This window comes from Panthera onca, chromosome D1 (genome assembly GCF_046562875.1).
Source record: "Panthera onca isolate mPanOnc1 chromosome D1, mPanOnc1 haplotype 2, whole genome shotgun sequence".
NCBI classification, from domain to species: domain Eukaryota; kingdom Metazoa; phylum Chordata; class Mammalia; order Carnivora; family Felidae; genus Panthera; species Panthera onca.
In genome coordinates, this window is record NC_138348.1 from 112,879,562 (window position 1) to 112,893,994 (window position 14,433).

At 45.2% G+C, this 14,433-nt stretch overlaps 1 protein-coding gene across 2 annotated transcripts in view; it reads left to right on the plus strand.

The window, feature by feature from the left end:
* The window catches only part of PDGFD (platelet derived growth factor D), a 222,687-nt gene that overhangs the window by 147,172 nt on the left and 61,082 nt on the right, over positions 1-14,433 (plus strand). Inside the window, exons 2-3 of one of the 2 annotated variants that reach the window (XM_078432672.2) lie at positions 930-1,116; positions 3,740-3,920. In XM_078432672.2, the coding sequence (XP_078288798.1) occupies positions 930-1,116; positions 3,740-3,920 (368 nt within the window). Of the gene's footprint in view, positions 1-911; positions 1,117-3,739; positions 3,921-14,433 lie in introns of both variants that reach the window. The other variant, XM_078432671.2, reaches the window with a different exon arrangement.

Genomic DNA, 14,433 nt, shown 5'->3' on the forward strand with positions numbered 1-14,433 from the left:
CAAGTTCTTTATCATATGACACGCGGAAAATACAAGAATTGGGCCCACAAGTCACCAAAAACTAAGGCAAAGAACTAATGATTTTTGTGATACAGAAACCACTGGAAAATGTCATTTGAATAAAAAATGAGTAGTTATTAGGGGCACCTGGATCGCGGTTGGTTAAGCGTCCGACTTCGGCTCAGGTCATGATCTCACGGCTCATGAGTTCGAGCCCCGCGTCAGGCTCTGTGCTGACAGCTCAGAGCCTGGAGCCTGCTTCCGATTCTGTGTCTCCCTCTCTCTCTGTCCCTTGCCTGCTCACACTCTTTCTCTGTCTCTCAAAAATAAATAAACATTAAAAAAATTTTTAAAAAATGAGTAGTCATTAAGCACTATTGGATCCTTTCATATTTTTCACTCCCTCGGTCATTTGTTCAGTGATATTTCTGGAGTTCTACCTGCGCTCGTTGCTGAAGCTATAGTATCAATGCTGTAAGGGTAGAGAAAAACAGAAAGTTGTTGTTTTGCTTTTTGGGGGGGCTTTTTGTGTCATAGGGAAAAATGGAAGGGTTAATGAACTATTTGAAATTATTTACTCATTTTAATGTCGATCTAAACGAACCTGAGTTCTGAGGTGACTTCATGTGCCTTGTCGAAAACTATGTTAAAAGAGGTCTCCAATCACAAAATATCGCCAGCAAGTACAGACTTGTGAGGACTCAGGGGACTGGGGGTAAGAGAAGGAGTCTGTCCGTTCTGTGTAGAAAGAACCAGAAAGCGGCCGCTTGGTCTCAGGTTGTTAGACGAAATCGCGACGTGCTTTGAAATGTGATGTTTTCAACTGCTGTGTTTTTTTTTGTTGTTTGTTTTTTTGCTTTCTCGTAATTGGAACAACATACTAATTTCTACAAGTTTGTGACTACTAACAGACAGCAATCACCTCACAGACTTGTACCGAAGAGACGAGACCATCCAGGTGACAGGAAACGGCCATGTGCAGAGCCCTCGCTTCCCCAACAGCTACCCCAGGAACCTGCTTCTGACGTGGCGCCTGCGTTCCCAGGAGAAAACAAGAATACAGCTGGCCTTTGACAGTCAGTTCGGATTAGAGGAGGCGGAAAATGATATCTGCAGGTGAGTGGGGAGAAACGCAGGTCAGGGGTCACGTCCAAGGGGAAGAAACGATGGATGTAAAACCTCGAATCGTGCTTTCCTTTGGGGACCCGCCCAGATCCGAGCGGACAAAATACAGGGGGCACAGGCTTTGTCTGCAGAGGGCCCGGTCACAGAACCCCAGGTACGCACCCGTCAGAGCCGGGCCGCCGGGGAAGGGCCCCTGTCTTGGCCGGGCCTCGAGCAGCCTTTGGGAGCACATAGATGCATCCAGCATCCCACGATACCCGCAGCCACATCATGTGGCTGTAAGGAGCTTGTAAGGAGCCCCTATAGGGCTCTGGGAACTGACCCTGGTCATTGTAGCCCGCGCACTGGAAGGTGGTGATGGTGAGGACCATGTCAGGGCCTTACCCTGAAATCCTGGGCCTCAGAGAAGAAAGAAACATCACCCCCCCTCAGATGGTCCGTTTGCCGTCCTTTTCTGGGTCTGCTCGATCATCTTGTGCCTTCTAAGCGTATGTATTGGGGGGAGGGCTTTGTTTCCTTTCTGTGCTTCCCGCATGCACGGTTCTGCAATGCCAAATCCTTTCAGCAGGTTTATTTTCCTCTGAATAAGAAGAGGGTGCCTCAAATTTGGCTGTCCTTTGTCGCATGTTGATTATGCTGACAGCTTTTGTTGTGTGGCTGTTTCTTCCAGAATAACAGCAGTGCCTGTTACTTTCTAGGACCACAGAGGGTAATGTATGCCAGAAAGCAGACACAAATACGTGCCCCAAGAGCCGGTTCACGTTTACAGAGAGAACACACTCCAGCGGGTTTTGTGTCTTGTCACCCTTGAAAGGGAGAACTGATTTTCTGTGCTGGGGAAAGAGTTGGTGCGGGGAAAAAAAAAATGTTTTTTTGAGGATTGTTAAGGGGTGATGGCATGAAAGGGAAGCCAGGTCTCCATGATGAGGTGAGGTTTTGATCCGGGTAGATGGGAGCTGTGTCAGCACCCATGCCTTGAAAATGGAAGACGCTAAGGGTGGTTTCCTTTCGGGACCTTTCAGCCAATCCAATTGTGGCTCAAAATTTATGGAGGCAGATAGAGGAGTAAGAGGCAGGGAAGGGGACAGGAAGAAGGAAGAGACAGACTGACTTCATCTCAGGGAAAAACTACACTGATGGATTTACACCGCAAGAAAGTGACCTTTGGTGGTATTAACAAAGTTTCAAGTACACTCATTCTTTGCGCGGTAACTGTGATTTACACATATTGTATATAAAATGCAATGCGCTTGATTTCCTGCCATCTGTTCCCAAGCCTCCTTGATGTTTACATTGTAATATTTTATTGCTTGAATAATGATTCTTTGTGAGTGCTTCTCACCTTCCAAGCACCACATAAACATTAAGTAATTAATTTACACACCACCCAAGAGATACCCAGCCGGTGAATTTGTGTAAACCTCTTACTTTGCTCAGAGGGAAACTGAGGCAAAGGGACGGAAGGGCCCATAAATCGCTGTCAACGAAGTGTAGTCGCCCAGTCGTTACACGGTCCCGCCCGGTCCAGTAAAAGCTCTGTGCCTCCTGGTGGACTTTCTCCATATTCAGCCGCCATGTTTCTCGTGCTGATCCCGCAAGGGCAGTTGTGAAGAACATATCAAGAGGGTTGAGTCTACGACCACTGTTCGCCCAGAGTGCCCATCCTTTGCGTTGTGACTTTAGCATTCAAAGACATTCGGGGAGAGGCAGAGTGACTGATGGCCGGAACTGAAGGGCAGATAGTTCAGCTCACAAGTAGAATGTCCCGAGATTTGGGGTGTCCTGAAAATAAAGTCGATGATCCCTGGAAGATGTCCACTGTGTCCCTGAAGAGAGTCTACTGTGTGATGGAAAGGTTATATGGAACATTGAAAGAGGCCTTCCCCATCTCCTCAGTCCTGGCATTCTGTGTTTCTCTGACCAGCATCAGAGCCGAACCATCCATGGTCGTCACCTCATCCACACCCTGGTTTAACCAGATACCTCCAGTATTTCTTAGGGCACCTCCCTCTCCCAAATCGTAATGCTTTTCACTATGATAACCATCCTAGTTTATTATAGGATCCTTGCAAAAGACAGTTTCCAAAAGGGAAGAGAGCTTTTTATTTTATTTTACCATTTATTTTCTGTAATGAGATGATGTAACATAATGCTGATTCCACATGCTGTATAGATACGGATCATTTCTTAAGGGACCACTGGATGTGGCGAATTAATTAAAAGTGGGAATTGGTTTGAAAACCTTTATATAGTAAATATTTGCGCATATAATTAAAGCTGGATCTCCAAAAATAGGACAACAGATTATAATTATTACTTTTCCTAGGAAACCCTTCCAAGCCAGATGTTCAGAAAGTGGCCCATTTTGATGACTGTTGATTTGGGAATACTCATGGCTAAATGTGCATAACGTTCTTTCAGATTATTGACGTTTGAATTTGAAAGACTGAACCCAAAGACTGGCTTTCCTGTAAAAATTTCTGTAGGCTTTAATTTTCATGTTAGGTGGTAGTCATGAGAAATCACATATGTTACTTTTAATTTCTCCGGGGAAGGATGAATGTCAAAGCGTGCTGTAATCAAAATTTGCTTATTTCTGTCACATTGAAACTAGGTATGATTTTGTGGAGGTTGAAGATGTATCTGAGACCAGTACCGTAATTAGAGGGCGGTGGTGTGGACACAAAGACGCTCCCCCCAGAATAACATCAAGAACAAACCAAATTAAAATAACATTCAAGTCTGATGACTACTTCGTGGCTAAACCTGGATTCAAGATCTATTATTCTTTTGTGGTAAGTATCCTAACCGCCCTGTGATCAAAAGCAGACACTGGTTTCACGAAGTACAGAGATCGTTTTCTATGATGAAACGCAGTGGTGTGAGGGTGAACTGTGTTAATTCTCCGTGGGATGCTGCATTACTGCCCTACGGCCAACATGGTATAAAGCTTTCTGGAGTAAGGAGCACTGTTTTGATCTATTAGGTCAACGCTTGGGTCTACGCATAGTAAACAGAAAAAGGGAAATGGTTGATATTAGTAACGCAGTGTTACCTCTGGTTCAGCTGATGCAAGGTAAATGCACAGCCAAATAAAAGGCATGTGAGAGTTGAGTATCTTTAGTTCAAAGAGTTGTCTGTGTCATTCCAGCCACAGAGAAGAGTCTGGACGATTTCAGCTGAAATTACCCAGACGTGGGAGGGGTCTCTGTCATGATCATGGAGCCTTAGCGTTGTCAAGAGTCGTAAAGTTCGTGAACTTCCTCCAGTAGACCCAGGAGTGTCTCACCCCTGCTTAACACCTCCACAGCCCTTCCCAGGTTTAAGTGGATCTAACCGTTGGAAAATGCTCAACCTCTTATTGAGTCAAAATCTGCATGGTAGTTAATTCTCGTTGTTGGGCACATGCGATCAGGTGTCTCCTTTACTCAGTCAGGTACTGATAAGACTCTATAAGGTTCCTGCTCACTGTCAGCCTCTGACAGGTGCAGTAGATACCACGGTGAGCAAGGCAGACAGGGTTCTTGAGCCCCTGGGAGCTCATAATCTGGTGGGGATGGCAGCCTATTAAAAAGCTGTAATAAGGGAGAACAGTGAACAAAGGCACAAGTACCGGGTTCTGTGAGTTAGGCTCAGGGAGACATTGGCATAATTTTACCTGTCTGTGACCTTGGCTGTCCCTGAACCCTTCTTGTGTTCGTAGTGTGTGACCTTTTATTCTCCCATGAGCACGCTTCATTCCTGTTCAGTCTGTCTTTATCCGTCTTCAAAGCACAGATGTCAAAATCGAACCCAGGGCTACGGATGGAGTCACTGTGTGTTTTGTCTCCCCTCCTGTGGGTTTTTTTTTTCTTTTTTGCATAATAGTGAGCTATTAAATGCTAAGTGAATTCTACATCAGAATGAATGAAAAAATAGCATGAGGCGACACCGCTCCCAGTTTTAATTTGAAAATAATCCATCAGGCATGACTTACGTTACTGCAAACACATCAGTGCTGCTCAGCGTTAAAACTCAAGGGCGAACCTTTGGTTTCTCTGTTTCTGTCTTTTAATGTGTTCAGTGCTGTTCTGTTCTCCACTGTTCATGGGCTGCACAGGCTGGGCACGTTGGGATGGTGATGGATAGGCTCAGGGAAAGACCTTTTTTCCCTTAAAACATCAAGAAGTGTTAGTGCTAACGGATAGACTTTCTGTGAAACTTGACGACTAAACTGAACGGTCCGTAAGTCAGTTAGAAACACCCTCTCATACAGTGTCATTCAGGCAAAATAACTCCTTTTCTGTGGAAGAGGCAGCACAGGTATGGATTTGGGGGGAATGAATAGTCCTTTTTGGAGGTGTTCGAGCTCACGGTGCCAGCCCATCACCCGTTGAGTGGCCAGCATTAAGCGGCATGTTGAGTGGCCTCTGAGTCTGGCTGGAAACTGGCGTCACTCACTCGCTCACCTCCGCCAGGACATTAATTGTGGGTTTTAGGAGCGAGAATACTTATAATTTTTGGTGTATTTCCCTACTGATCTCTTGGTCTGCGTTTTTGAGAACAGTTCCAGGCTCCTTTTTGGTTTCTCAAGGCCTCTGGCACCAAATAGCATCAACTAGAGCCAGAGAGCTTTGGTGGCTGAATTCCAAGAGGTGGAATGAGCTTCACCTACAGGGGTGTGTGGACTATAGATAGGTGGGCTTTTTTTTTTTAATGTTTACTTATTTTAGAGAGAGAGAGTGCGCGCGTGAGCAGGGGAGGAGCAGAGAGAGAGAGAGGGAGAGAGAGAGAGAGAGACAGGATCCGAAGCAGGCTCTAGGCCCTGAGCTGTCAGCACAGAGCCCGACGCAGGGCTCGAACTCAGGAACTGTGAGATCATGACCTGAGCTGAAGTTGGACGTTTAACCGACTAATCCCCTCAGGTGCCCCAAAGATCTGTGTGGCTTTTGATAAAAGCCTGTTTCTTGCTCAACAGGGATAGAAGGTCACTATGGCTTGACCAGTGTATTGGAGAGATCATTTTATTTTACTTTTTTAAGTGTATTTATTTACTTGGAGAGAGAGAGAGCACGCTCTGGGGAGAGGCAGAGAGAGGGGCAGCGAGGGGGAGGGGAGACAGACAGAGAGAGAGAGAAAGAGAGAGAGAAAGAATCCCAAGCAGACTGCACTGCCAGCACAGAGTCCGATGTGGGGCTCAAATTCACCAACTGTTAGATTACGACCTGAGCCAAAATCTAGAGTTGGACGCTCAACCGACTGAGCCACCCAGGTGTTCCGGGAAGATCATTTTATTTGTGTTTAAACTGTACTTGCAGAGACTTTAAAAGGGCAGTGTTTCTAAAGCCAGATGCTACAGAGACTGGGCCTAAAACCTAAAGTTGACCACCCCTAAGCTGATACAGAGACAAGGGATTAAACACAGCAGACACTCTCTGAGTATATCTGAGCGACTATTTTTACAATGTTACGCAGCCCCACAAAACTTGTAAGGGTCACAGGCAGCTGTTTTTTGCCATGCCTACCTTCAGGCATGCTAGATCTAGGGAAATTTGAGCAGAGAATATTTCCTGAGGAGTGAGTGTCCTCTTGGAAAATGGCAGCTAGCTCTCTGGGTAGGTCGGGACCACCCCCCTTCTCATCTCTACCTTTTCGCCTGTCTGCTTCGCATGGGACATCCTTCTAACTGGTACCTCAGTGACTCTCCGGGTGCAGAAGGAGTTGCCCTAGATGCAACTCGCAGGTGCACGGGGCCACAGGAGCCCTGTGCCCTGGAATCATATCTACGTGATCTGTACTCATCGCATCTTTGCGGTACCCAGTCCCATGTGCATCTTTGCTTAGGTTTTCATTCCACCAAAGGGTGGGTGACTCATGGTTCACATCACGATCACTTATTTGTGGTCACTAGTGGTTCACAAGTTACAATTTTGTGTGATGTGCTTGGGATTCGATCTTGTACCTTTTTTTTTTTTTCACAGTACCTGTCTCAGTCTCTCCTAGAGCACAGCCTCATGGGAACAGAGTTTTGCTGTAAAGCTCACTTTGGATCGACTAAGGTTTCCCTACTTACTAATGGTCTGATATTAAACAAGTCTCTTCCCCTTTCCTGTCACATGTATCAAATGATGATAATTGGCACTGGTATGAGGCTTTTAAATGGTACCAAATACTTCGTGCCGCGCCTAGGATGTAGTAAATGGTCAATAAATAATGGTGCTAATTATCCCACCTTTACAGTCACTAATTGTGTATATATGTGTCTTCCAAGTTAATGGTGTTTAAAAAATTCAGCTGAGTAAATTTTAGACGTCTTGTTGGCTGTATTCAATGATTTGCTCATGAGGCAGCCCCCAAGCTAGCCGACAGGAAGGAGCTGCAAGGAGGTATGCGAACAGAAAGTCTCATATACGCAGAAGGGAGCAGGAACAAGGGAGTTCTACTGGGCAAAAAGCTGAGTGAGTTAGTGCAAAGTTACTTGTGTTTAGAAGACAGCAGGGATCTGTCAGGTAGATGATGCACTAGAGCTGATGAGGAGATTCCTGACTGACTGCTTTAAGAATCCATTTGGGGGGAAACCAGAACTATAAGTAGGTCTCAGTTCGGTCACATGGGCCTTAGCATGAGTGACTCCATTTTAAGCCTGTTGTCTTATTTTCAGCATTCATAATGAACTATTCAAGGGTCTTCTTGCTGTGTGTATTCTACACAGTGCCTTATACACGGCTAGCTAGCCCGTTTGTTGAGTTGACTCTTTCCAGGTAAAATATGATTCGTTAGAACTGCTTGATTTCAGGTTTTGCTCTCCTGCTCAGGCTTTTTTCCTTCATTTCACTCTACTGTGGAGAAGAGGTAAACGTCAGAGGGCATAATTAGGCAGAATGGATAATGTTATCAAATCCTTGTTAGCAAGATATGGTTGTCTAAATAAATCAGGCTCTCCCACCTCCAACTCACTTTGTTGGGGAATGTCAGGAATCTGTTAAGTAGGTCTTTGGAAAGGTATCCAATTACAAGGCTCCCATTGGATTCCCAGAAGGCACCCGGCATGAGTGTGAATCTCAACTCTACTATTTACTACGGTTTGTTCACCCGTAAAGTGATGGTCATACTGCCTGAGATGAAGTAGTCGTGAGGATGAAATTAGACAACTTTTGTAGAGTGTTCTGCCTGGAACTTATTCATTCCTCAAATATCCGCTGTTCTGACTACTGTCGTCGTCACTGGTGTTATTAACATATCGGGTGACAGGTGAACTCGACATTCCCACACAAACGGCCCAGCTGTCCTGTGTAGGTGGGCACGTGCATGCACACCACTTCCTTTGTCCATGGTAGGAATATTTTCTTGTACGTTGTAACAAACCTAAAAACGTTTATTGGTGTGAGTGAGTTTGTGCACGGTGCACACATGTGTTTAATGTAAGGGCCATTTTTTTTCATTCAAAAACAAAAAATGAAGTCATTTTAAAGCTACTCAAAAACTTTCTTTTTATGAAATAATTCTAGTTTATTTCTTTTTTTTATACTTAAACAATTTATTTATTTTTTTAATTTATTTATTTATTTATTTTTTTATTTTTTAATATATGAAATTTACTGTCAAATTGGTTTCCATACAACACCCAGTGCTCATCCCAAAAGGTGCCCTCCTCAATACCCATCACCCACCCTCCCTTCCCTCCCACCCCCCATCAACCCTCAGTTTGTTCTCAGTTTTTAACAGTCTCTTATGCTTTGGCTCTCTCCCACTCTAACCTCTTTTTTTTTTTTTTTCCTTCCCCTCCCCCGTGGGTTTCTGTTACGTTTCTCAGGATCCACATAAGAGTGAAAACATATGGTATCTGTCTTTCTCTGTATGGCTTATTTCACTTAGCATCACACTCCAGTTCCATCCATGTTGCTACAAAAGGCCATATTTCATTTTTTCTCATTGCCACGTAGTATTCCATTGTGTATATAAACCACAATTTCTTTATCCATTCATCAGTTGATGGACATTTAGGCTCTTTCCATAATTTGGAATTCTAGTTTATTTCATAACTTGAAATCTGCTAGTACCTATTACAAACAATTAAAAAAGCAATTTTATCAGGTCAGTTGCTTAACTATATATCTCTATAGTTTGAATTTCTAGCAGTGAAGTTAGGATTTCCACTGAGATTGAAACTCTGCATGAAGCATGGTTTTGCCTTGTAAGTAATTATTCCAAATAGAAAAAGAAAAGGAAGAAGGGGAAGAAGGAGAGCAAACAGGAGGAATAAAACCCAGGAACTGCATAAGATAGGGTTCCCAATTGTAGCACCTTTTGCAGATTCTAATTTTGTTTAGTCTAAGGCTTACCAGTTGGTTAAAGAAAAACAAACTAATGGTGTGGGCAGTTCATTCTATTCCCCTAAGCCGAAATCTCAGAAGGAGCTGGAGAGCAAAGGACGCCTTCACTTTCTCTGTAAAATGTGTGGAAATGCTGTCCTAATTTTCGCAGATGAAATCGTTGGACATCCTGAACATGTACAGGTGCTCTGGCCACACAGCCAGGACTATGTGTAGATCAAAGGACTGTTGTGGTCAGTGTGGTGACCACACAGCAGCTCTCCCCATCAGTTTCTTCCTTTCAAATAGATCTTACTGAAGGTTTGGGGGCTGTGAGATTGTTCATTGAATACCTACTGTGAGCTAGACCCAGCTACGTCCAGCGCCCTGGAGATCCAGCCTGAAAAAGACAGTGTGTCTGCCCTCAGGACGTCGCCTGGTAGTGGGAAGAAACGGACAATAAATGCCTAAGTAACTAGGGAAGTCAGGATGCATTCACAAACCAATTATTTGCCGTTCGGTAAAGGCAGGAAAGAAGATAGATGTGGGTAGTGTGATGGAGAGTGATGGACAGCTAGAGTGTCATGGCGGGAGGCACCGTGAGAAGCCGTGGGAGAAAAGAACAGCAGATCCTAAGACCCTAGCACAGAAACGAGAAGATGTCTTTCGCGTGACAGTAATAGTTCTCTTGCTGTCTTGGGATGCAGGCTGCTGGAAGGGAGCAGACGTAAGGGGGGGAACACAACAGCACCTAACGGCCCTCAGTCAAGAGTGAGAAAGGAGATTTCCCATCTCAGCCCATCTTCTCGTGCGTCTCTCAAGGGTCCCAGCGCTTGGACCAGGGGTCAGCTAAGTCCAGACACCGAGAAAGTGTCAACAAGGTTTCAGACAACGTGTGGGGCAGGGACAGGGTCCAGCAGGAGGGGAGCAGAGCAGGAGGGACAGACGTGGGCTCTAGAAGCCCGAGGTTGCCCCGGCCTGCCACGTTGGCGAGCCTGGCAGGGGGTTCAGAGGCTGTGGGTCGAAGCACATTCTTTAGGACAGAGTCTCCCTTTTGTGGCCCTTCGTAGGCAAGGGGAGATAAATGTTCTTAGTGAAATTTTAATGTCCTAAAGTGTCACTAATTATGTAGAACATTTTGAGGAACCAGGAGTCTCTTTGGAAAGGGTGAGTGAACTGGTTTTAATCAGATTGCTTTCCTAAAACCTGAACACATAATGAGAACTTTAATAGAATTCGTGAAGGACTGAAGAGCAAAATTTAGTATAATCTTGGAGCGAAGGATGATTTCTGAAAGGGTGTGGCCAGGTCCAGAAGCACATTGTGGGTAAGGGGAATGAAGGGCAGGTTGAGCTCTTGCAGGAGGTGGGGGTGGGGAGCAGAAGAGGAGGAGATAGATTTAAAAAAAAAAGTTTAAGGAAACAGGAGGAGACAGAAAAGTGAGGTGGAATGAAGTCCCATGATAATAGCACGTGGCCCTGCCCAACTCTTATTTCAATGCATTATTCAACAGGCTTTTTACTGAGCGCATATTATGTGCTGTGCAGTAGGGTCCGTACTGGATAGAGCGTAGTGAAGAAATGCTTTATGGTCCTGCTGTCATAGAACTTATAATTTGGCACAGTCCTGAGGAGGAGGAGGAGAATATATTTTAAAATAATAATAATGAAAATACAATAACGATAGCATCCAACCATCTGGGTGACCGTGAGGATTAAACGTATGAGGCATCGCGTGTGCAGAGTCTAACGCAGGCCCTGGCACGTCCTCAGTAATCACTATTCTGCTACGGACCTATGCTCTATGGGAAGACGGGTTTCAAGAAAAATGTGGAAGGGAGTCACAGTATCTTAGATACCTAGTGCTTGGCCAACCGTCTTATTTTTACAAGTGAGGCGGTGAACACAGGTGGCATAACTTTGCGAATGAGAGAGGTTAGGAGTTTGCCTGTGGTCACAGAGCTCACACATAGGCGCCATCCATGAACTATGAAAGCTGTGGACCCTCCAGAAAAAAATAGATGTGTATAAAATTGTGCATAAAATCTCAGGGAATACCCATGTTTCATCCATGATGTCCTGTGGGTCCATGGAGGCAGCAAAGAGCCCCATGCATATTATCTGTAGGTGTTATCTGACTTTGGGGTTATGTTCTTCCACGCTGATGAGTCCTTTCCAACACAGTGTTGAAATAATCCTTTACTACTGTAATTAATTTTCCTCATAAACCCCATGTGCTAATCACATGAGCAGATGACTCCCCATGTGCTGAGTAAACACATTTTCAGCTTTGAGAGAGAGGCTGTTTAATTACACTTGGATGGTCCAGCATCCTGTTGATCTAGTATTTAATTACGTGGGCACGCTACAAGTCGACTTTCGTCCTTGAGAACCAGAAAGTCGTCACAACTTTAAATGGCTGTGCCTCTCTATATACCCATAACTTTCTCTCTATAACCAGGCTCTTTGATGCACTAATATTTTCGTAGCTGGAGCCAAAAAGAAAAATGAAGGAAAAAGCCATTTGACTAAATTAGAAAAGGCTTGCATATTTAAGACATGCCTAAAACAGAGCAGTATTTCTTCCCTGAAGAGCTATGAAGCGAACCTCAGTAAAAAAATATCTCTGCCTAATGTTCACTTATAAATTCAGGAGATATTTCTGAGACCTTGGTGTGGCTAATAAGAAAATGATAATCCTGTGCGGGAGAAAGGCACACCAGGATGGCCCTGGGCATCACAGTGATGACGTGTGGGGGGCATTCAGGGCCCACGGGCAAGGGGAGCACTTGACTTCGTGCAGACGGACATTGTGGGTAGAAGAGAATGCCCCCCTGTCTTCCGAGGTTCTGGATCTGGGGGCCCCCAGGTTACACCAACAAAAGCGACAACAGCAAGAGAAAAGCACTGTATTAACACGGGCATCTCGCATACACTTGGGAGCCCTCAGTGATGAGTAACTCAGAGGGGCGGTTCAACATCTTAACGAGAGAACAGCACATCTTTGGAGAAGGAACAAGACAAAGGAAAAGCACCCTGAGTTTGCAGGACAGCAAATTGTGGAAGATGAATACTCGGAGACTCATGGAATGTGAGGGCCAGTGAGTCAGGTTTGATGGGTAGATGGCTCTGGTGCTGCTCTAGGGTGATAAGGGTCTAGAGTTATCGCTGGTGACGGACCTTGTCCTTTCTGGTAGAGAGGGGAAGGGGGACACGTTTACAAATTTGTATCCTGCTTCTAGGCATATAGGGGAGGGCAGAGAGCTTGCCCTTTGTCTCTTCTGTTCAGCTGCCTTCAGCTCAAAATAATCTTTATGCCAAAGCGACATATCTTAGGGTCACATATTCTGTTCCCCTTCACTGGACTGGGTCAGGCGGGGTGTTGCCTAGATAAAGGCACAAAGACAATAAAATAAATAAATAAATACGTACGTACATACATACATACATACATACATACAAGGCATTTCAGAATATTCTGTGGCATACATTCAAAGTGTTGGAGGTGAAGGTTGCTAACCCCTTACTGTAGTTTCTTTATTCTAGCCAGTACAGAAGAGACACAGAAGCCAAAAAATCACCAGAAGACCAGCTGTATTAATGATGTTCCAAGAAACACCAAAGCTCAAGGCTGTCTTGTAAAACTAGAGTAGACAATGTGTCTGGTACCCAGAGCCAGAAGGCATGTGTACTTCTGTGATGCAAATTCACACCCAAAGATTCTTTTAAGGAGTCCAGGGTCCTTAGAAGAGACCGGGGAACACTTACAGGCCCCTCCCCCTGCAGGGACGATGTAGGTCTGGTCATAAAGAGTCAAACAGGCAGGAGAGCCGGTGAGGATGGCCAATTTCATGCCCACCCATGCTTAGCAGGTGGGCCCAGCAAGTGGAGGGGAGGGGAGACCCTTCCTGATGGTTGGGGTCCAAGGCAGGCAGCCCAAGAGAGAAACGAGGAAAGGGGATGTGGTGGAGGAAGAACAGGAGGAGGGAAGAAGCGATGAAGGGAAGAACTTTGGGATGAAAGACACCAGAAATGTTTGTTGATATCTCCATATCTGTGAACTGAGGCAGGAATAGAGACAGAAGCGTTTCCCCTACGGAAGAGCAAGCAGAGAGCTGTGTGTTCCATGAAGGGTTCAAGCCCACAGTGATTAATGGTTTGGTTTTTCAGTCGGGCATCTCCGGTAACAGTCCTTGGGAACTCAGTCCCCCCTCTGCTCCGGCTCTAAGGAGAGCTGGTCGACCTGCTTCATCTCTGTAGGAATCAGCCACTTTGGCAAGTCGAAGGTCCCTGGAACTTAAGGGAAACACCAGCCTCCCGTCCTAGCTGAACAAAGGGATTAGAAATTAATCACATAGACAGGACTCATGTAGCATTGAAAACACCTGCCCTTGCTGTTCCCTTTATTCGTGGGAATGTGACCCATGAAGGCTGCCCTCCACTCAACATTGCTTCTGTCACCTGTGAAAATATTGAGCCACCGGTTCAAAGTGACTCGTCCTTATTTTGCAATGGAAAATTGGAGTCAGGCAGGCAAAAAAATAAATCAAAAAGATTAAAAAAGGCATGGAGGCACCCCTGACAGAGAGAGATACACGAATAAAGAATCAAGTAATCATTGCTTCTTGGCTAGGCCCTGCTGATCACTTCCCGATTGGTATTTCCACCTCCTGTCCCTCACCTCCAGTCTGTCCTGAGTGTGTTCCTTGCTAAAGGAGAACTGTGGCCGAATCATTTCCCCACTTAAAAACTTGCGAATGACCTCCAGTTTCCTATGAAGCATCTCAAACTGAAAGCCTTCCGTGTTCTGACCTCAGCCTGACATCCAATTCTCTCTTCTCCCTAACTAACACCGGATTTTCTGCCTCTAATCCCTGGCATTTAATTTTCATATCTGTATCATATCTGTCCTCAGAACTCCAAGCCCTCCTCTGTCAAAGCGTATTCATGTCAAAACTCCTCCTCCTTAGCTCCTCAACCATATATGCTGCCCCCCCCCCATCAGGCACCCAGATTGT